The 24,095-nt window shown below is 39.8% G+C and overlaps 1 protein-coding gene across 2 annotated transcripts; it reads left to right on the plus strand.

Moving 5' to 3' along the window:
* The first annotated feature begins 108 nt into the window (after window positions 1–108).
* On the plus strand, window positions 109–22,513 carry SLC16A4 (solute carrier family 16 member 4). 2 transcript variants are annotated; one of them, XM_070745102.1, is made up of 8 exons: window positions 109–316; window positions 7,822–7,954; window positions 8,423–8,566; window positions 10,060–10,221; window positions 11,503–12,063; window positions 14,552–14,763; window positions 17,467–17,560; window positions 22,292–22,513. In XM_070745102.1, exons 1-8 carry the CDS (start codon window positions 185–187, stop codon window positions 22,405–22,407), a joined length of 1,554 nt encoding a protein of 517 aa, XP_070601203.1. In that variant the 5' UTR covers window positions 109–184; the 3' UTR covers window positions 22,408–22,513. The 2 variants fall into 2 exon arrangements, with proteins under 2 accessions (XP_070601203.1, XP_070601204.1); XM_070745103.1 differs by having other exon boundaries at window positions 199–316; window positions 7,883–7,954.
* The last annotated feature ends 1,582 nt before the right edge of the window (window positions 22,514–24,095 follow it).

Here is a 24,095-nt window from a genome sequence, read left to right on the forward strand (position 1 = left end):
AAAGGAGAGGAAAACTTTAAAAAAAGCAATTAAAGTTCCATCTTGGTTACATGTTTCATCCTTTAAAACGTTTGGTTAATGATTACATTGAAAGCCTGCAGCACATACAGTACCTATTAAAGCAATTGTGCTGACATGTTTTGAGAGGCAGGCTGCCTTGGTCGTTACATTTCTGATAACGCCAATGGCAGCAACAGCCTGGAGCTCAGAAAAACATGAGGAATCCATTGAAAGTACTAAAAACAGCGAAGGTCCCGATAGCACAGCAGTTCCTGATGGAGGATGGGGCTGGTTGATTGTTCTCAACTTTTTTCTAGTAAGTAAGCAGCAGATAAGTTACCAGTACAGTACTACGTAGTGCGTGCTTTGGTGTTGCTTGTCATGACAAATACAAAAGGCACTTGATTTTATCATGTGTGTAGAACTTTAAAAATATTGAAGGAAAAACAAGTTTTTTCTCATTTTTAAATGGCCTTTAACATGTTCTGGCCAAAATCTAAAACTATGTAAAGAACTTAAGGAATGGGTAAGAATTGTTGTCCCTTTGGCAAGTACTTATCAAACATTTGCAGATTTCTTTAAAAGAATACAAATTGTAGTATAGGATCCATACACTAGCATCTTTCTAGAGCTGGTTCTTTAGTTAGTACTATGAATTTAATTAGAGAATTATTATCTGAAATCATGTTCTGTGCTTAGTATGATTTTGTTTGGTTTTAGCACTTAGCCGGGCGTTTTGGCTTATACAATGAACTATTGTTGAGTCAATCAGGGCACAGACTGATATGTGAATCCATGAAATTCCTGCTAAATCTGGTAATAAGCAGTTTGTGTTACTCTGAAGGACATAGTAAGTAAGGTCTGTATAGAAGTTACAACTGATTTTTGGAATGTGCCGAAATGGATATGCTAACCAAAAAATTAGATGGGAAAGATTAGATAGCAGTTTAACCAGAGCTGAGCAAATCTCACCCTCCCTGTCCCCAGTCATGGTTGCCATCTGCTATTTTGCCAGGAGCTAAATCAGGATAACCCTAATATTATGAGCCTGTTATACATGGTATGCTTGTATGTATGAGTGGTTCTTTAAATTGGGTTTTTTTAAGATTGTTTTAATATTAGATTTGTTTACATTGTCTTTTTATATTGTTGTTAGCCACCCGGAGTCTTCGGAGAGGGGCGGCATACAAATCTAATAAATATAAATACAAATACAAACTTCAAGAATCAAAGATGGTATAATCCTGACATCACAAGGCTTTTAAGTGAACAGCCACTCACCCCTTACTTGGCTCACCTTGCCTGCAAGCATTGCCATCTTCCATTTGGCCCAAGGAGACATTAATTAGGTAGCATCGACATATATAATTCTGTTTCCTTGAAAACAAGACCTATTACAAAAATAAGCCCTAACGTGTTTTGTGTATGCCTTCCTTCCTCCCTTCCTCCCTCCCTCCCTTCTTTATTTTACTTAATTTATTTTTTACTTTATTTATTTGTTTGTTTGTTTGTTTAATTGATAGGCTGCCCAACTCTGGGCGGTGCACAACACCCAAAGACAATACAAAAACAGTAAAAAAAAAAACCATAGAAAAAAAATCAAAGTCATTCATATCTTTTGGATGGAGCGAGGTGGTATCATATTGCTCAACTGCTCCAGGTCTGCCGGCAGAGCCAGGTTTTCACAGCTTTCCCGAAGGCCAGTAGGGTGAAGGCAGTACGGACCTCTGAAGGCAGCTGGTTCCAGAGAGCTGGCCCCTCCACAGAGGAGGCCCTCCCATATGGCCCCACCAACCAACACTGGCTGACAGGACCCGGGGGAGGCCAACCCTCTGGGCCCTTATCGGTCACTTGGAGCTATGCGACAGAAGGCAGTCCTGTATATAGTCTCGCCCTAGGCCATGTAGGGCAAGACTATATATGTTGTGTCCCGAGACCAATTGGGAGCCTGTGCAGCTCAGAGTGTTCGTGTAATGTGGATGTACCTGAGTGCACCAACAGCTCGTGCACAGGGGTTGGCAGCAGGCAGGACGGGGTGAAACACAGTTCCACCGGTGGAAATGAAGCTGCATGCAGTTTCAGCTGACCGGTGGCAGTAACTTCCTGGGTTACCAGTCTCAGCTCGGCTTTCCTTTTTTTCCCTGCTGCTGCTGCTGTGCGCTCGCTTTTTCCCTCTTTCCTCCTTCCTGGCCTCGGACGAGCTTTCCTCTCTCCTGCCTGGCTCCTCTCCAGACTCACGTGGCCACATCCCAAGGCCAGGAGAGACACGCTGCGCTGCAACAGTCTGGGCTGTGGTTTTTTCCCTTCACGAAGCCTTTACTCAGCCCACAGCTGAGATGAAAAGGCATCATGTGGCAATAACAGTTCACCTGAACGATGATCATTCAAGGCACTCCCACCTGGTCACATGGTCGGCAAGCCACTCCTACCCAGTCAGATGACCATCAAGCCACACCCACAAAATAAGCCACACCCCACAGTGTGGCAGTAAAAGAAGTGGTTGGCCTGGCTGGGGGGCCCTGAGGTAACTTGGTGTTGGATGCATGGGGCAGGTCCACCCCCTGCCTCACCTTATGGCTGTGGCACCAGTGCATCTCTCAGTCTCCTGCTCCGTTGTGGTCGCAGACAAGCAGAAGTGGGCCAGTGGCCACATGGGATCCTGACTGAATGGGGTTGTTAGAGTTGCTGCCGTGCAGTGGAGGCAGGTGTCGGTGCATGGATGACCTGCCTGTGTGGACCCCGAGTTAAGCCGGTGTGAGGTGCTTGGGGCAGCTCCACCCTCCCTTGCCCTGCAGTAGTGGCACTGGTGCGTTGCACAAGCCTTCTGCCCCGCCATGAGCAAGCAGAAGTGGGCCTCTCATATTTAATTTATTTATTTATTCGATTTTTATGCCGCCCTTCTCCTTAGACTCAGGGCGGCTTACAACATACACAACCTGATGAAGTGGACAAGGCCATTGGAGCTGTGAGTTCCGCCACCTGTTTACTGGACCCGTGTCCCTCCTGTTTGGTCTCGGCCAGCAGGGAGGTGACACGGAGCTGGGCCCAGGAGATTACCAACGCTTCCTTGGGGAGGGGAGTTTTTCCATCACTCTATAAAGAAGCGCTTGTGCGCCCCCTCCTCAAGAAGCCTTCCCTGGACCCAGCCATACTCAACAACTATCGTCCAGTCTCCAACCTTCCCTTCATGGGAAAGGTTGTCGAGAAGGTGGTGGCACTCCAGCTCCAGCGGTCCTTGGAAGAAGCCGATTATCTAGGTCCCCAGCAGTCGGGTTTCAGGCCCGGTTACAGCACGGAAACCGCTTTGGTCGCGTTGATGGATGATCTCTGGCGGGCCCGGGACAGGGGTTTATCCTCTGTCCTGGTGCTCCTCGATCTCTCAGCGGCTTTCGATACCATCGACCATGGTATCCTTCTGCACCGGTTGGAGGGGTTGGGGGTGGGAGGCACTGTGCTTCAGTGGTTCTCCTCCTACCTCTCTGGCCGGTCGCAGTCGGTGTTAGTGGGGGGTCAGAGGTCGACTTCGAGGTCTCTCCCTTGTGGAGTACCTCAGGGGTCGGTCCTCTCCCCCTTGCTATTTAACATCTACATGAAACCGCTGGGTCAGATCATCCAAGGACATGGGGTGAGGTATCATCAATATGCCGATGATACCCAGCTTTACATCTCCACCCCATGCCCAGTCAACGAAGCGGTGGAAGTGATGTGCCGGTGCCTGGAGGCTGTTGGGGCCTGGATGGGTGTCAACAGACTCAAGCTCAACCCGGATAAGACGGAGTGGCTGTGGGTTTTGCCTCCCAAGGACAATCCCATCTGTCCGTCCATTACCCTGGGGGGGGGAATTACTGACCCCCTCAGAGAGGGTCCGCAACTTGGGCGTCCTCCTCGACCCACAGCTCACATTAGAGAACCATCTTTCAGCTGTGGCGAGGGGGGCGTTTGCCCAGGTCCGCCTGGTGCACCAGTTGCGGCCCTATCTGGACCGGGACTCATTGCTCACAGTCACTCATGCCCTCATCACCTCGAGGTTCGACTACTGTAATGCTCTCTACATGGGACTACCTTTGAAAAGTGTTCGGAAACTTCAGATCGTGCAGAATGCAGCTGCGAGAGCAGTCATGGGCCTACCCAGGTATGCCCATGTTTCACCATCACTCCGCAGTCTGCATTGGCTGCCGATCAGTTTCCGGTCACAATTCAAAGTGTTGGTTATGACCTTTAAAGCCCTTCATGGCACTGGACCAGAATATCTCCGAGACCGCCTTCTGTCGCACGAATCCCAGCGACCGATTAGGTCCCACAGAGTGGACCTCCTCCGGGTCCCGTCAACTAAACAATGTCGGTTGGCGGGCCCCAGGGGGAGAGCCTTCTCTGTGGCGGCACCGACTCTCTGGAACCAACTCCCCCCGGAGATCAGAACTGCCCCTACTCTTCCTGCCTTCCGTAAACTCCTCAAAACCCACCTTTGCCGTCAGGCATGGGGAAACTAAACATCTTCCCCTGGGCACGTTGAATTTATATATGGTATGCTTGTGTGTGTGTATGTTAGTATAGGGGGTTTTCTTAAATTTATAATATTTTAATTAACTGGATTATGTATTGGATTGTCTTTTCACTTGTTGTGAGCCGCCCCGAGTTTTCGGAGAGGGGCGGCATACAAATCCAAATAATAAATAAACATGTTAGCAATAGCACTTTTTAACAGAGCCGGCATATTGCCCCCACAATCCGGGTCCTCATTTTACCCACCTCGGAAGGATGGAAGGCTGAGTCAACCTTGAGCCGGTGATGAGATTTGAACCGGTGACCTACAGATCTTCAGTCAGCTTCAGTGGCCTGCAGAACAGCACTCTACCTGCTGCGCCACCCCGGCTTATATGTGCGGGGGGGGGGGGGATAATACACCTCTCAAAAATAAGCCCTACTGCTTATTTGGGGGTCCAATAGGAAATAAGACCTGGCCTTATTTTTTTTGGGGGGGGGGAATGGTACCTCATCTCTCATTTGAACTAAGTGATGATTTTTCCCAGACACTTGATGTAGATGTAAGCAGAGAATACCCTTCGGTCTATGATCTGTGACCCATCCATTCCCCATTGTCACTACCAACTAGATTCATCCAATTGCAAAGTAGCATTTATCCTAAAAGAAAGCCAATTCCAAGCTTTCAAAGGCGAGTCAAAAGGATACTGGGATCCAAAACATGGAGGGCTGCCAATCGGCTTTGTAAAAAAGCCCAAATATTTTGTGTAATATATCAGAGATCCAGAAGGAAAGCAGAAAGCTGTGTAAGTTTCTGCAGAAAAAATTGTGGGGAAGGGCAGATAAATATATGAAGAACTGAATGCAAAGGGAGAAGGGTGTTACAGTATTTCTATCTCCAAACCTAATGCCATTCTTGATACAATGGAGCCGGGGTGGTTAGAGGGCAGCACTGCAGGCTATTTCAGCTGCTAGCTGTAGTGCAGCAGGTTAAATCTCACCACCAGCTCAAGTTTGACTCAGACGTCTATCTTTCTGAGGTGGGTAAAATGAGGACCCAGATTGTTTGGGGCAATATGCTGATTCTGTAAACTGCTTGGAGAGGGCTGTAAAAGCACTACGAAGCAGTATGCAAGTCTAAATGCTATTAGCAAGCTTATCCAAATGTCAAAGAATAGTTTCTAAAAGAATAGAAACGACCACTGCACAATCTGCAATCTGCATCAGTGTAATGTGGGTTTTTGCAGCATGGGAAATGTTGCTGTTTAGAATTTTGTTAGCAGCACACAACTGCTAAACAATGTCATGAAAAACCTGGGCTGTATATACTTGATGGGTTAGTTGAGTTGGAGGTTGATTTTATTGCAAAGTGAAAGCCCCAAAACCCCCTCATCAGTTTTCTTCCATCACAATCATGCTTCTCGGGATATTTTTTAATGGCCCACCTTATCCTATGGCAACAATATGATGGCTAGAACCCAGCCCTGCCATCATTATCCCAGTGCCTAAGCCACGTCCCTTTCTGTTTAGAAATGGGATTGAAAATGTTCTGCCATATTGTGGGCCTACCATCAGCAACACTGACCCTGGGCCAATTCCATAGCAAGCTTAAACACTCATCCCATCTCATTTGTTGTCTGCCATGCCTGGAAAGAGAAACTGAGGCACAGGAGAGCGAGCATTGTTTGAATGTGTGTAGCAAGGATGTAGACAGAGGTGGTTACACTTGAGAGTTATTTGATTTTCAAACAGCTTGGGGGGGGGGGGAAGACCCTCACTGAAGAATTTCAAATCAGCTTTGATTCTTATGAATTAGAATACTCTGTAAGCCCTTTAGTGAGCTGTAAAGCACTGTAGAGTGGTATATAAGTCTAAGTGCTATTGCTATTGAAGGGTATTTACTGGAGAAAGGACAGGAAACAAAAGTTGGGAATACAGTATATGGATGCAAAGATATTACTTTTAGAAATAATTAGAAACCCTAGTAATAGATTTATGCCTTGGGTGTTTAGAAACGTGTGTGTAAAAACATAAAGGACAGAAAGCAAGAGGCATTTCAGAAATGAAAATGATTTTTAATGAGTTTAAAACAAAACTTCAGGGAATCCCTGGCATATACAACTTTATTTGTGCAATTCCAATGGAGACCAAAATTATGAACCATTTTCATATAGCTGTGCAATGATTTCATATGTGTAAAAACTAGTCAATACAGTATAACTGTTCTCCAATAGAGCCCTGGCTTAGAACAGGAATTGCTCATATAGGCGGTTTCGTTTAGTGACAGTTGGGACAGTCTACTTGGTTGTTGGTGAAACTGCTACTGTGTTTATGATCTACTTCACATTTCCTTTGTTTTTACAGACTTGGGAAAGTTGTAAATGTGAGGATTGATTGCAAAGTTACTTTTTCATTAAAATCACAAATGCAAGAAGTTGTTAAACAAGGACTTCTTACAGTTAATGCTTATAGTGTGTAGCCAATGCTTCTTCCATATTTTTCCTTTTCTGCTTAAGTTCTGAGGGCATTCCATTTTTGAAAACATAGCTTTGACTTCTCATTATATGAGAATTCACCTCTTCTGGTGACCTTGGCCAAACCGGGACTACTCAGCCTGATCTTTATCACAATTTTGTATGAAAACTTTGCAGTTTCCTCCCTTCTTCTGTTAACCATGATGTTATTTAGGGCTGACAGATCACAGCTCAGCCAATGTAATCCAAAACATAAAATTTATGTTTGGAAAATACTCCGTATCATTTTGGCACTGAAACATGACAGGTTTCAAAATATTCATGAAAGATATACAAAGCTTTCAGCAAAGATCACTCGTTCCTCTTCCCTTAATATTTTTTCTTCTCAGATCAGATACTAGCTGGACTTTGGGGCTCTGCTGAGCCTGCCAGTGGGATATCTAATTTCATCTTCTGATCATTTAAAGCAGTGGTTCTCAACCTTTCTAATGCCGCGACCCCTTAATACAGTTCATCTTGTGGTGACCCCCAACTATAAGTTTAGTGCCAATTCTTCCAATAGATCTTTAAGCTGATTGGCAAGAGGTCAGAGGGACACCCCCCTGTAAACACCTGATTGGTTGGATTGTAAAAATATGTTCTGAGATGCCAGAATAGAAGCTTTAGTTGCTAACACCATTGGAAATTTGTCTTTTCCCATAGTCTTAAACGACCCCTGTGAAATGGTCATTCGACCCCCAAAGGGGTCCCAGCCCCGAGGTTGAGAATCACTGATTTAAAGAGAACACTGCAGTGTTTCTCAATAGAATGCCAATTAATACTCCATTTTACATTTCAATTAATATGATACTGATGATTTTTGTAGGTAAATGTATTTGTGATTGGAACAATGAAAAACTTTGCCATTTTCTTTGTGGCTTTTCAAGACGACATTGGTGGCTCTGCCGAACATGTCAGCTGGATTGGCTCCATTATGTCCTCACTTCGATTCCTAGCAGGTTTGTATAATATTGGTTTAAAGGCATGCTTAAATGCATTTGATTGGACTGTGCTGAGATTATGTCAGTGTAAGGCCAGTTCATGATTGGTCTCCAATTTGCCAAGTGTTGCCCCTAGAGATGGGGGAAGGTTAGGACTCTTACTCAGAATGCCAACTGTGCTTGCAAAGCCTAACCCCAAACCCCCTTACCTATATCTGGGAGTTAACCATTTCCCCATCTTTTAGTCATTTGCCAATCTTGTTCACTGACCATAACTCACATATTAGAGTTCTCATGTGTAGTTTTTACAAATCAAAACCTTTATAAATCAAAACCTTTATTAAACCTGTAAGTTTAATTTAAAAAAATAGGTAATTTGGTAATTTCTTAAAGCTTAAATATTTTTCTCTAAGTGTTTTCCATGCCAGAAGTGGTATCTATTTCTCGAGCTATTATTAATGCCGATTTCCATCTGCTCTGTTCCAGCACCTCTGGTAACTACAGTGTGTGAAATGCTAGGAGAACGGAAAACGTCCTTGTTAGGGGCTCTCCTGGTTGGTGCTGGTTTTCTAATTAGCACACTGGCCACAAGCATTCCTTTTCTTTGGGTCTCTATGGGACTCCTAACAGGTAAGGCGTACTATGTAAAATATATTTAATAAGCCCCTCCGGAAACTTTCCAGAAATTGAAAGATAATTTGTATCACCTCATTGTCAAAGGTTGGGTTTTTCTTGGCATTTTCATAAAGCTATTCCCTATCAAAGAGACCTGCAATCTGTTTGGACTGGCAGTGCTGCAAAACAGAAAAACAAACAAGCTCAATGCAATACAGAAAAACAATGCCTCAATTTAGTAGACTATTCAGAGGGAAGAAGAATCCATTAAATAGTGAAAGAGATATTTCCAGCCCAAAAAATACACTTTGCTTTGTACTTCAGGAAAGGAATCAATGTCAGATGCTGCTTCTACCCGGCTGGATTCACATCATCCTTAATCTTGATTCCGCCTGAATTTTGAACAATAACAGGATCCCACCCCCCACCAAAAACAAATTGTGCATTAAATCCACTGTTGCTAAATTGAGATGGTTAAATGGAACATTACTACAACTGACTATTTTAAGTTGATGTTCTGTCCTTATGTCATTTGGGAATACTTAAAACCATGGTATTAAATTTGTTCTTTTCTGTATCATCTTTTGAGGAGCATGAATAATTGCTTACCTGAGGCAAGGCCAGAGAGTACAGTCTTACTTCTTTACACTGTCCTTAAAACTGTAAAAGTTCTTGATTAAATTGAATGCTTGTATTGGAGACAGATACAAAGATAAAAAGCTTTTGTTATATTGCTATTGTTAGAAATATATTCTTACCTTTATATCACTTCACATTAAGAAGCTGGTCAGATATTTAACAACATTGCAATGTTATATATAATATGATAGCATGATGCTGATTCTGATAAAGCTATGATTATCCAGGGTTTTAAGGTTTCCATGTCTGTTGTATGTATTTTATTCTACAGAAGATTAAGCCTTTGACATAGTAACACAGAATTATGGTACCTAAATGTGTACTATGTCAGCAACTGAGTCATTCTTTTGTTAAGTGACATAATTTCAAATTAAGGATTACTACATTCAAAATAAATTTACCAAACCTCAGACTAGAGATCTGGCTATCAGTATGGAAATTCTAGAATGCAACATTAGCAGTCAACAATCCAATTTCTACCCCTTTCAAAAAAATAAAGGGACCACTTACAAAACAGAATATAACTTCAAGTAAATCAAACTTCTGTGGAATCAAACTGTCCACTTAAAAAGCAACACTGATTGACAGTCAATTTCACACGCTGTTGTGCAAATGAAATATTCAATGAGAATATTTCATTCATTCAGATCTAGGATGTGTTCCCTTTATTTTTTTTTGAGCAGCATTCTTGTTATGGAGCAAAAAGTAAAGACTAAAATACAATTGCTTCAGAGATAAAAACTGTCAAGCTGGAAGCATTATGTATTTGTGTGATTCATTACTTGTACTCATGAAAGGCTGTTTTAAAAAAATAAAAACTTATTCCTACAGAAGAGTCTGCCTCTGCTCATGATGTTTTCTTTCTTTAGGGCTGGGTTTTTCTCTGTTATATCAGATAGCTGCTGTCATGATAGTTAAGTACTTCAGAAGATACCTGGCTCTAGCCAATGCAATTGGCCGCTCAGGAATGGGGCTGAGTGTTGTGCTAACACCACTTGTACAATTCCTGATAGAAATGTACAGTTGGCAAGGTTAGTCATCTTCATTTCCTATATCTTCACACTGTTAATATGTGAAAGTAAGTTGATGTTAAACTTAACCTTACAGTCAAATAATAAGTGATTTCTCATTCTCTTTCAGCCATTCAGTTTCCTTTGGGTTTCCTCTCAATGAGATAAATGAAATAAGAAATCTGCTTTGTATCCTTTTGATACAAAAGGAAAGATATTTTGTGCTTTAAATTTCCTATTTTAATTGCTCTGATTTTCTGACAGGACAATTATAGAAACAGTTATAGAAACCAAGTTATTGCTATTCAGAAACATATGGGAAACAAATACTGTCAAAATAAAATTTTAGAGATAAAAACAGAGGTTCATTTTAAATAGCTATAAAACAGATGTTTGTTTTAAATAGCTAGAAAACATTTTTTTTCTTTTAAATTTCACCTAGTATAAATATAAAAATTAATACAGTACTGGCCTACAGTGTTCATCAGTATTATGGGGGGAGAGGGATCGGCGATCTCTAAGGATTGTCAAATGCATTATTATTAATATTGTTATTTATTTAAAGTGATATTTACCAAATCTGTGAAAATATTTACTGCCGCCTCACATTCTGGTCATAAACTGTTTCAGCTCCTACCCTCAAAACATCGCTACAGAGCACTGCACACCAAGACAACTAGACAAAAGAACAGTTTTTTCCCAAACACCATCACTCTGCTAAACAAATAATTCCCTCAACACTGTCAAACTATTTACTAAGTCTGCACTACTATTACTACTAGTTTTTTCTCGTCATTCCTATCATCCATTTCCTCCCACTTACGACTGTATGATTAACTTGTTGCTTGTATTCTTTTTTTGGTATTTTGTATTCTTTTTATTGTTTCCTCATTGCTTATTTGACCCCTACGAAAATCTTTAAGTGTTGTACCTCATGATTCTTGATAAATGCATATTTTCTTTTATGTACACTGAGAGCATATGCACCAAGACAAATTTATTTCCTTGTGTGTCCAATCACACTTGGCCAATAAAGAATTCTATTCTATTCTATTCTACTCTACTACTAATGTTCATTTTTATCTTTTTCTTTAAACAAAAATAAAAGCTTTGACATAATTTTAAGCAGTGCTGAAAGTAGATTCCATACAGCATAGGGAATAATGAGATTGTTGGATACTGCTTGAAAATTATCAAAATAATTAGTACTGTACAGTATAAGGAATATTTACCCATATGCTAATTGGTTATGTGACTGTAATGATTTTTTTAAAAAAATATTATCTTTTCCCATTCATTCAGGTTTCTTATTGATATATGGCGGCATCATGTTGAACCTTGTACCTTCTAGCCTGTTACTGCGGCCAGTTTATAAGAAAAAAACTAGAGACATGGGTCCTAAACGTGAAGGCCAAATAATTGCACTAAATATGTTTCCAGAGACTTTCAAAGGCAGTCTAGATAATATCTGCACCAGAGAATTGAACATTCTGGATCCTCCCAATCAAGAATGTACTAAATCGGACAACCTACAACAGTCTGATAATTTAGCCCCAATTAACTTCAGGTTTTCTGAAAGGCCACAGAAAAATAGTTGTGTGGACGTCTACAAGAATGATAACCAAACTGGTGATCAAAGTTGCATCCGATCAAATGAGAAAGGAAAATCCAGGGTGCAGCCTTTTATCCGGAAGCAATGCCATCTTGTTGTTAGTCACCTAAAAAATCCCTTCTTCTTTATTTTCACGTGGTCTTTTCTCTTCAGTCAGCTTGCCTATTTTATCCCAACTTTCCACCTTGCAGCCAGAGCCAAAACATTGGGTATTGACCCAATGGATACTGCTTACATCATATTAGTAGCTGGTAAGAAAAATCTCGAACTTTTAAAATGTTTCCTGTAAAATGTCACCATTACCTATCAATTCAAATCATATCAATTATGTAATCACTAATTACATATGGAGCACATCAAAATGTATAATTGTTTGTGGTTTAAAAGTCAACTCAAATGAAATCAAGGCAGGTGTGTTGATTCAAATTCAAAACTTGAACTCCATTATTAGACAAATACTGAAGAAGAAGAAATTACAACATTAACACTGGAAAAATATTTAATGTACAGCTTTATGAAATGTGGTTATGCTGTAACTATTAAGATATTTTATTCAAAGGCATGCTTCTATAATTATGTACAGTTTTGGAAATCCATCTTAACAAAACAAAGTAAGTTCTTAAACTTTATTAGCATTAAAAAAAATTGCCTCAGTACAAGCCTGCTTCCATCTTTATTACATATTTTTCTTAAGAGATAAACCAATAGTTAAAATGACTTTATTATTCATTTTCAATTTAAGCCAACACTTTAAATTTTGCTTGAAAATATGATGCGGAATAGAGTTTAAGAAACTGAGGTATCAGAGCCAAATCTATCCTGATGATGGATACTCTTGAAGCAAAACCAAGCAGCTTGTGTAGCAAGAGAACTTACCCATAGGCAATTTGGTGGATGGAGAAAGTTAAGGGTTACTACTCCAGATTCTAAACTCCAATTTCATTTAACAAAGCATTTTGCCATAAAATTACTAACCAGAGCTTGTGGATAAAGCGTACAGTTTAATCATAGAGGAAATGTTTAGAATTCTCAGATATGAATATATCAGATAGAAACAAAACTTCAGTTCCATATGCCTAACAAAAATAAAGCAAAAATGAAGTATTCAACATTCATATAATTAAATGTACTAGGCGTCAGTCGATCGAACGTGGAACTGAAGGAAAAAAAGGGGGTGGGGGAAGAGTTTTCTAATGGTGAAAAGATACTTCGTTATAATATCCAGGAATTTTCCATACAACCTACTGGGCAATTTTTGAGACATGTGGGAGAATGAGGGTCATGAGGAATTTGGTGTTGAATCTTGATAATGATAGAACTGAAAATATAAATAGATGGAAGACTTACCACTTAGATAAGAAATCTGACAAACGAGGCCACAGCCAGGCAGTGTCAACATCTACCAGCAAGCTATAAGTAGTATAGAAAACAATATTCTAAATTGCCAGAGTGATTGTTTTTATTTTTCCCATTTTTCAGGTTATTTTTGCTTTATGTGAATTAAAACAATCTAGTTACCCTCAGACTTGGAATGACAGTTAATAAAACACTTTATAAATATTTACCATATGGCTCCTCGCAGTGTTTTGCAACATTTTTCCTACATATTAATGTTTTAATTAAAATAATATAAAATAAAATTAGACAAAAAAAATCTAATACAGTGATCCCCCGCTCGTTGCGAGGGTTCCGTTCCAGGACCCCCCGCAACGAGCGGGTTTTCGCGAAGTAGCGCTGCGGAAGTAAAAACACCATCTGCGCATGTGCAGATGGTGTTTTTACTCCCGCAGCGCTAGCAAGGAGACGAAGATTGGGGGCGGCGCGGCTGTTTTAAAATGTCGCCGCCGGCATGGGGGGCTTCCTAGCAGCCCTCCAAACCCGGGTTGGGGGTCCGGGGGGTGCTGGCAAGCCCCCCATGCCGGCGGCGACATTTTAAAACAGCCGCGCCGCGCTGGCTGTCGCCGCTTTCGAGCTGAGTCCCGGAGCGAATTCGCTCCGGGACTCAGCTCAAAAGCGCCGACAGCCAGCGCCACCGAACGGCTTCTCCGCGCTGGCTGTCGCCGCTTTCGAGCTGAGTCAGCTCGAGCTGACTCAGCTCGAAAGCGCCAACAGCCAGCGCCAGCGAACGGCTTGTCCGCGCTGGCTGTCGCCGCTTTCGAGCTGAGTCCTGGAGCGAATTCGCTCCGGGACTCAGCTCAAAAGCGCCGACAGCCAGCGCCAGCGAACAGCTTCTCCGCGCTGGCTGTCGCCGCTTTCGAGCTGAGTCCCGGAGCGAATTCGCTTCAGGACTCAGCTCGAAAGCGGCGAGAATGAACGGCGTGGGCGGGCGAAGGGCGGGCGGCAGGGAGGAGTTTGCATGGGCGGTGGGGAAACTCCTTGCTGATGCCCGCTGCTCGCCCTCCAGCCAGCAAGAGGGGGAAGACCCAGGGAAGCCGCCCAGCAGCTGATTTGCCGGGCACCATCTACGCATGCGTGCCCATAGAAAAAAAGGGCACACATGCGCAGATGGTGTTTTGACTTCCGGGTTGAAAAATCGCAAATTACCCTGTTCGCAATGGTCGGGGACGCAATAACCGGGGTATTACTGTATTAGGACCTAGATATTATTGCTAGGTAAATTTGTCCACTGCTGATGTATTGGGGACTTAGGTTTTAGAAATTTACAAAGTGCCAGTTCCTTCTTTTTGAACTTTATTTAGCACCCAAATAATTATGAGTAATTGTTGTATTTTCTTTTAGGGATAGTAGAGACAGTCAGTTTACTGGTCTCTGGCTGGATCGCTAATCAAAACTGGACTAAGACATACCATTACCATAAAACATACCTCATTCTTTGTGGGCTCACTAATCTGCTGTGTCCTCTGGCTACAACCTTCCCATTACTTATGTGTTACTCTGTAACTTTTGCCATTTTCAGTGGTGGATATCTTGCATTGCTGTTTCCTGTGCTGGTAAGTTGAAAAAATGTCAATGAACAATGAAAATATTGTAACAGTAGCACTTTACATTTCCAAAGGATGAAATCTGCTTCAATTCAGTCAATGCTAGAGAACTGGAGAATTCCATATTTCGGGTCCAGTCAGAAACATGAATTTAAGGAGGCAGAGAAAGAACAGCACAGAAACACTGAAAATACATTGTACTGATCCTAATTTATTATGAATTAAGCCCTGGTCTCCACTTTCTTGGGGGGGGGGGTTTACCCTTGAAAACATTTCACTTCCTATGTAAGAAGCTTCTTCAGTTCTATGTCAGAACTGAAGTAGTTACTTGGATGAGGAACAAAACATTTTCAAGGGGAAAAATAATCCCAAATAGCTGTCTTTTGGAAAAGTACCTTTGGGATAAGTGTGACCTGAATGATTGAGAACCTCTATAGATATTGATCTGCACTATCTTAGAGCCAATATTTTTATTGGGTTACTGCTACTTTAAGAGCCAGTTTGGGAAGAGTTAAGGTACCAGGCTAGAAAACAGGAGACTGAGTTCTAGTCCTGCTGGGAGCCAGCCTAACAAGGAAGATGGTAATGGCAAGAGTCTGAAACTGCAGTCACTAGTTCAGGCAGTTGCCAGGAATTAACGCTGACTCAAAAAATGCTATTTTTAATATTACATATTTAACTTAACTATTACGTTTAAAAGAAAATGCAGCTTCAGAGTGAAGATATGCTACTTCTATTTCTTCAAATTAATTATTCATTTACCATATTTGCATCCTACTAACCAAAGTTTCTTGCATTGTAATCCTCTTGAGTCCACACACAATATCTCATATTAGTGCACTGAAACCAAAAAAATACTGCTCATTTTCAATAAATATTTCTTACAGATTAATTAATGAAAAACACTTATACAAAGCTAAACCCTCTAAAGTATATTTGGACAACTTAAGCTACCTGATTTTCAACACTGCCTAGAGTCAGTGATTATATAAATTTGATAAATACATTTTAAAACATGTCATTGACATTTTATCTTCCATCTATACTTTTGTGGAATGAGACTTATACTTTTTTTAAAAAAAGCAAAGACATAAAAACTCTGAAATATAATCAGGTGTCAGGGACTTAATTTCCTGCTATGAAAGCTGCTAAGCATATTTGGCTATTAATAGACAAGCAGCTAGAATGTGATCCCAAATCACCTAACACAATGACATTGTGGTATAGTTCAGATCTGAAATTTGCAGAGAGGAAATTGTCTTGGAATAGTTTGGCTAACAGGAATTAATATTTTATTTTTAAAATTATTTTTAGTGGCTATTTTTAAAACGTTGATATTGTCTTTGGATATTGTCAATTTGCATTTTACTTTGTACTATGTAAAACTGAAATCTATTATCAGTATCATCAGGATGCATTGGCAGCTTCTAAGGCAGCACGTTGCCTCCCAATCCCTTAGTCCCAGAAGGATACCATGGTCAATGGTACTGAAAGCCGCTGAGAGGTCAAGTAGCACCAAGATAGAGGAATGATCCCCATCTCGGGCTCACCAGAGATCATCCATCAGCATGACCCAAGTAGTTTCCGTGCTATAGCCAGGTCTGAAGCAGATTAACAAGGATCCAGATAATCCATTTCATCCAATGACCATAGGAGTTGAAGTGCCACCACTTTCTCTAGAACCTTTCCCACAAATGAAAGGTTGGAGACTGGACAGAAGTTCTTTAATTCTGCTTTACCCAGGGAAGTCTCACCACCATCTCCTTTAAAGGTTGAAGGAAAAACCCTCACTCAAGGACGCATTAAATAAAGCTTGAAACCAGCCTCGTGTCACGTCCCTGCTAGCCGAAACCAGCCAGAAGGGGCACGGTTCCAACAAACAAGTGGAGGAACACATCGCTTCCACAGCTTTGTCCACTTCCTCAGGAGTCACAGGTTCAAATTCATCCCATATACTAGGACAGGGGTAGGCAAAGTTGGCTCTCTTATGACATGTGGACTTCAACTCCTAGAATTCCTGAGCTAGCATGACTGAAGACCTGCCCCTGTCATCTCAGTTGGAATTGCCCAATCGGAATCCAGGTTCGTCTGAATCTGAGAATCCAATAGAAACTGAGAATCCAATAAAAACTGAGCAAACTCCTCAGTTCTACCCCGCAAGGGCTTCTCCGCTTCCCCTACATTAAGGAGGGAACAAGTCATCCTAAATAGGGGCTCGGTCAGACTTGGAGTTACTGGTCCTCCAGCATCACTCTAGATGTTTCTTCTGGCGCTTCATCTCCCAGAACTCCTTGATAAACCAGGGAGCTTTCCTGGATCCATCGCCATGGAGAGGTTGCAAAGGTGCAATCCAGTCCAGTACCCGTAATATTAGCTTCGTTAAGAGATTTGGTTCATAAACTGAAACCAACAGTTCACTTTTATATAGTATTAAAATGTGCGTGTGTATGAATGTTTAACAAGAGATAGACTTTGCCTTTTAATGTTGGCAATGTAAGAAATTTTGAGGTTCTTGAACTCATATGATTTAGTTTTGCTCTGTTATAGCTGTGTTATAATTTTATTAAATTACAACAAAGGTATCTATAGCAATATAAAACATGGTTTTATCAAGCTTAGAATACAGCAAATATATATCTGTCTCTGTCCATGTATTATATGATAAATCTGTTTACTTGTCTTTTGAATAATAAATACTGGTTCCTTTAACAGGTAGATCTTGTAGGGGCAACCAGATTTCACAGTGCATTGGGAATTGCCTCATTCATTGCTGGGTTTGGAGTTATTGTTGGACCTCCTATAGCAGGTAACATAATTATCATTTTCTTTCCTTGAAAAAATAATGCTTCTAACTGTACAGTGCACTGCATTTTTCTTTCAAAATACAAACTATAATGTGACTTATATACAGTGAAGGGCTACCAAAATTTTTATTACCACTGTGGGCGTGGCTTATACATTTTCTTTCAACATATTTCAGTGCAAATTGAGTGCTGTGGGATGGAAATCCATTTTTGCTATCCCACTGCGTGCCCACACCCCCGGTCCGGGCTGTAGCCCATCCCTGCTTATATATGTATTTTACATTGATAGGAAAAATCCTATCAAAAGTGTAAACAAGGGGAAAATAAAAGTATCTGTGTACTTGCAATGTAATACTTAGTGTTACATTTCACATTTAATCTTCTACTCTTTCCTTAATTTCATCACCCTTAAATCTATTTCTAGTAAAGCACAGATATTTCTTTCTATTCATAAAATGCCAGTACACTGACAGAGGTGGAGTGCTGTACTGCAGGCCACTGAAGCTGACTGTAGATCTGTAGGTCAGCGGTTCAAATCTCAGTACACTGACAGAATAACAGCAGAATGTATCACCCACAATTACTACAGACAAGAAATCATTATCTTTTTTATGTCTTCCTCTACCCCTTCTTGTACTCAAGTTATCTTTTCTTACATTATAATTTTCTTTTAAACTTTTGTTAATAGATGAAGCATTATTCCTTTCTACTATTATAAGATTACCTTCTTGTAGGAGATGTAGCCAATGAGATTAATTCCTAAAAAAAAACACCTTATGGGCATACACAACAGTCAAAATCTACCCTATATCTTAAATATGTCAGCCAAACAGACATATCACTGAAATTATGAAAAAAAAGTTGAAAGTCCAGGTAAACTATATTATTATTATTATTATTATTATTATTATTATTATTAATTGGATTTGTATGCCGCCCCTCTCCGGAGACTCGAGGCGGCTAACAGCAATAATAAGACAGCATATAATAATAATCCAATACTAAAAACAATTAAAAACCCATTATAATAAAAACCAAACAGACATACAGACATACCATGCATAAAATTGTAAAGGCCTAGGGGGAAAGGGTATCTCAATTCCCCCATGCCTGGCAGCAGAGGTGGGTTTTAAGTAGCTTATAAAAGGCAAGGAGGGTGGGGGCAATTCTAATCTCTGGGGGGAGTTGGTTCCAGAGGGCCGGGGCCACCACAGAGAAGGCTCTTCCCCTGGGTCCCGCCAAGCGGCATTGTTTAGTTGACGGGACCCGGAGAAGACCCACTCTGTGGGACCTAACTGGTCGCTGGGATTCGTGCAGCAGTAGGCGGTCCCGGATATATAGATAGATTTTAACTTCTATGTTTATAGATTAAAGATAATACTTTTCACTCTTTATGGTATTTAAGCCATAAACATTATTCAACTGTAAAAGTCTGAAATTCTGTGATTTTCACAGAACCAAAGAAGCTTCTGCAACTGCATTTACAACAGAAAGAGGGGTGCCTCCAAACATTGTAAAGCACACCTTATAAAGCCTTTGCACAGCCATGGAAATAATAATTTCAATATAAAATATTTGTCAGTTCTTATAAAAGAAAACACTCATGTTGTACTATAGACTATTCCCAACCTTGGCAACTTGAAGATATTTGGACTTCAACTCTCAGAATTCCCCAGCCAGCATTCGCTGGCTGGGGAATTCTGAGAGTTGAAGTCCAAATATCTTCAAGTTGCCAAGGTTGGGAAACACTGCTATAGACAATGCATTTTAATTAAGGTAGCAATGAAGGTAGCTGTTGTTCAGACTAGATATCCTTTGGGAAAGATGTTTATAAGTGGAGCATGAATAAATAGTAACAATAAACATGCTACAGCACCAATGCTAGAGTTTCATCAAGTTGTTTACATCTCCCATCTCTCTCTCTCTCTCTCTCTCTCTGAGTGTGTGTGTTTGTAAAAGAAACAGATAAGTGGGGGAGAAATATATATATTTTCATATTCATACAGATGTTTTATATTAATAGAAAAAAGGTCCTATTTGCTAATGTTTTCTTTGGTGCAATGCTACACTGTTTCACTGTTTACTTTCATCCCAGCCCAGGCTAAATAGTTAACATTTATTCAGTTTAGACCAATTGTGGATGAAATGCAATCCTTGTTTATGTTTCTAAAGCTGAATTAGGATCTTACATTTCATTAGAGATGTCACAATTTATGTGGTAAGGGAATTAATTAAAAGGATTATTTAAAGCTATTGTAATAGACGCTCAAAGCCAATAATGCAATTTAACAATCTAAGGAAAACATTAAAATGTTATTTAGCATCTATGAGGAAAATGAGGAAAGGATGCAAGTTTTGATAAAACCAATGTCAGCCAGTGAGGAGAAAGGAGGAAAATGTTTATTGAACTAAACCAGGAATAGGAGATTAACCAAAGAAACTTAATACCTTTATAATAGAAATGAAGAGAGGGTAGGGAAATTGCACAGGTTCTACCTGGAATTTTTGCATCAGTCTTCACTGTGAAATATGTTAATGCAGGACACACACCTAGGGAATGGGGCAGGGACTGCCTCTGAAGAGCTGTGCCAAATAAAAAAAATGTAAGGTTTTAAAATTAACACATTAATAACTACATGGCATTACTTCTAGTAAATAATTAGGAGTGTTAACATTTAAATCTAGCTGGGGTTTTTTAGCCCTTCCTCAGCAGCTAGCAACAAAAATGATAAAACCTTAGACCTCTTGCTTTCTGGAGTATGGTCCAGTTATCAAAGTAGATTCTGAGAAGACAGGATTCATTTCCAGAAGACAATCACTGTAAAGTTTTTATGTGTTTTATATTGCAATTGTATCCATGCATCTTATCTACATAAGTGGGATTAATAATATCCATTGGATGTGAATTCAGTGATTCAAGATAGTGAAACCTAAAGCAGAAGAACTTTTAAAAAATGAATGAGCGATCAAACTACATGGTTATATACTTTGGGGCCATTAAAACATATATTCTTAAAACAGTAGAGGCTTAGCTGCAAAGATTTTCACCTGAGGTAAACATTTCCTTATAATTTGCACTGGAAGTAAAACATAAACACTGGATTTATTAGGAAAAGAATTGAAAACAAAATGGGAAGTACTGTTTTTAAATAATTCTGTAGGTAACATCATTTGGTATAATCAAGATACCTTTCAGGAGGTATTTCATAGCTCTGAAACAAACAGAAAAGAGTAAGTAAAATAATCACAAATATGATGTCCATATAAACCATGTTAAGGCACTTGAGGTTTAAAAAAAAAGAATATGGTCAGAATTCCATATGTATATTTGGTAAATATGCATATTCTTTCATATTCTATATTCTAACATTTGAATTTATTTAGTGCAAGTTATCTGCTGTAGATTTAAATTAGAAAAAAATAATAGTTTAAGGCAGGGATGTCAAACTCAAGGCCCACAGGATGCTTAGATCTGGCCCATGAGGAGTCGGCAAAGGACCAGCCCACAAACAAAATTGCTTGGGAGGGCCACATATATGAGATTTGAAGTAACTGAGGTGGGGGGATTATTTTCTGGATGCAGGAAGCATCTATATGGCTGTTATTTTAATCATGAGAACTAGACTTGCTAGGATCTTATGATCCCTAGTAGTCCAATTTATACATGTAATACATAGAATCATCACATAAGTGTGAATCAATAGAAGCAGATTTTCAGGCAGAATCTACTCCAGGGTGCTTTTAATATGAGCCATATTATTTTAATGTGGGAACAGGCCCTCTGGTGGTAGATTTTAAGAGTTTGCCAGAGCAAGAAACTCCTCCACAATGAAATTGTTATGGGATCCTGGGGATTTATTCCCAAATAACTGTATGAACACCAATGAGATTTCACTAAATAAGAGATCAGTTTGTTCTATAAACGTTAGGGATAGGATAATAGTGTATTGCTTCTATGAATTTATATACCTTTGCAAAAGATGTCTTTTACCCATTTTCAAAATTATTAACACTTAAAAAGTCTGTGTGGAATCTTATTAAAGAGTACAGTATTACCAGGATTCATTCTATATACATTACACAAAATTCACCAAAATTAAAATGTCCTTTTATGTAGGTTTATGTTTAAAACTCACATAGAATGTTTAGTCTGAACCAGTGAAGGGCTACCAAAATTTTTACTACCACACTGTGGGTGTGGCTTATGCATTTTCTTTTAACATCTTGCAGTGCAAATTAGGTGCTCTGGGGTGGTGCTCCATTTTCGCTACCCCACTGCGCTGCCCCCCCCCCCAATCCAGGCAGTAGCCCACCCCGGGTCTAAACACAAGATTGTATCTTCTGCACCACGTAAATACTCCATAGCTCAATACTACTGCAAAAAGCCCTCATTTCTTCTTTGCGGTCGAACAATGTACTCAAATGTGGGGTTCAGTAGCAGATCTTAAATACAGAGATGGAACAAGCAGAAAAATTAAGACTGGTGAAAGAAAAACTGAAACAGATTGTTTAATAAACATGCCATGAAGCAATATTAAAGGAATGAAATATATTTACCTTGGAATAAGACATCAGCTCCTGCAATTAAAACCAATTAAGGTGGATTAATATAAGACATAATCTTGATTGCCACTTAGTTTTTTAAAAGTGTTGCATTAGTAATAATAGGAAAGGCAACTACACCAAATGAGAATGATCTAATAACCAAATGCTGCTGTTCCTCTTACTTACAGGTTGGCTGTATGATTACACACGGACATATGCATGCTCCTTCATTCTGACTGGTATATGTTTCCTGGTTTCATCCATTTCATTATTCTTGGAACCTTTAGCCCAAAAATGGAGATAAGAAAGTTGAATACACTATATAAGCAGGCAAGATTCCACAATTCTCCAAAGGCTGATTTTGTAGAAGTCATAAATTTTCAATAATAAACTAATTATGGGATAGTGGCTACAGTGTTTTTGAAATATATTAATATTCCTCATGCCTATAATCTATGCTATGACTATGTATTTCTGCATGTGTTGTTGCATGAGATTAAATAGAAGCTGCTCAGCTACTTGTGATGGATGCTTTAATTTGATTCCTGCAACCACCAAAGAATCTGAGTGTTATGGTCAAAATGGCCTCTTTGAATTGTTTCATCTAGCAAAGTATGTTTGAGTCTGAAAATTACTGGAGTTATCCTCCAAAGCAAATGGAAAGGTTAAATTAGACATCCTTTGTTGTATCTTGACTTGGCTTGATCAAGGTTCAAAAACAGAGGGGGGGAAAGGAGATACAGGTTTTACATCAGCTATATGCAGAAACTCACATGGTGTTACTCAGTCCAACCTACCTCATAGGATTGTGGTGTGGATAAAATACTAACAATCAGTTTATTCATATTAGCATATCATCACTCTTCATTTAAAAAAATAAGCACACAAAGATCAAAGGGCAAATAAAATTATATTCTGAGAATTAGGACAAGATCTCATTTTAGTGAAAAAGAGAAAAATGTTCCTCCACACCATATCAGACCAAATAAGGAAGCAGATTTTGAAATTCATCAGTTTTCACATTTCATACAGGTACGCCTCACCTTACAACCACAATTGACCCCAAAATTTCTGTTGATAAGCAAGACAGTTGTTGAGTTTTGCCAGATTTTTATGGCCTTTCTTGCCACAGTTGTTAAGTGAATCAATGCGGTTGTTAAGTTAGTAACAAGTGAATCTGTGGCTTTCCCATTGACTCTGCTTGTTAAACAGTTACAAGAGGCGATGACATAATCCTGGGACACTGCCCATCAGTTGCCAAGTATCTGAATTTTGATCATGTGATTATGGGGATGCTGCAACTGTCATGAGCGTGAGAAATGGTCATAGGTCACTTTTTCAGTGCTGCTGTAACTTTGTTGCAAGAAATTGTTGTAAGTTGAGGATTACCTGTACATTTGAGGTTTTTAGAACACTTAAGAGAAAGCTTTGAGAACTTCAGTCACTTTCACTCCTTTGATCTTACTCCAAACCTTTTTCAAACCATGTTTCTCCAGAAATGCCAGATTATGAGTTCCTTTTGATTTTCAACTAACATAGGTAGGACTTACAGTCCAACATCCATAAGATCCCATGTTGGGAGATCTATGGGTGCAGTACTCCAATCTCTCTTGAAAGTGTGGAACTGGAAAAAGTTAGGCGTATTGATAGCTACCAGAATTAGAAAACTCAATTAGCTTTATGTCCAAAAAGTATTCACCCAAAAGTAAAAAAAAACACCTTTATATTATATATATAATTATATAATAATTACTATATAGCCGCCCTGAATCTACGGAGAAGGACTGCCTAGAAATAATAATGATGATGATGATAATATATTAATGAGTTTATAACACATATTACAAAGTTTATATAATAGAATTGCATTAGTTCAGTTCTGAAAACCATTGTACTTTGTTACACATGTGTATGTACTTAAATCACTTCCCAATTTGTGTTTGAGATGAGACACAAATTTGGAGGGGGGAGGGGCAGAAAACTAAGGCTATT

The sequence above is a fragment of the Erythrolamprus reginae genome, chromosome 3, assembly GCF_031021105.1.
Source record: "Erythrolamprus reginae isolate rEryReg1 chromosome 3, rEryReg1.hap1, whole genome shotgun sequence".
Taxonomy (NCBI): Eukaryota; Metazoa; Chordata; class Lepidosauria; order Squamata; family Dipsadidae; genus Erythrolamprus; species Erythrolamprus reginae.

What these genes read in the sequence shown, in the direction of transcription:
- SLC16A4 (XM_070745102.1), top strand. Translation starts at nt 185, where the DNA reads ATGGCAGCAACAGCCTGGAGCTCAGAAAAACATGAGGAATCCATTGAA. An exon ending in TTACATCATATTAGTAGCTG is followed by an intron (nt 12,064 to 14,551) that starts GTAAGAAAAATC and finishes ATTTTCTTTTAG; the next exon opens with GGATAGTAGAGACAGTCAGT. An exon ending in TGTTGGACCTCCTATAGCAG is followed by an intron (nt 17,561 to 22,291) that starts GTAACATAATTA and finishes TCTTACTTACAG; the next exon opens with GTTGGCTGTATGATTACACA.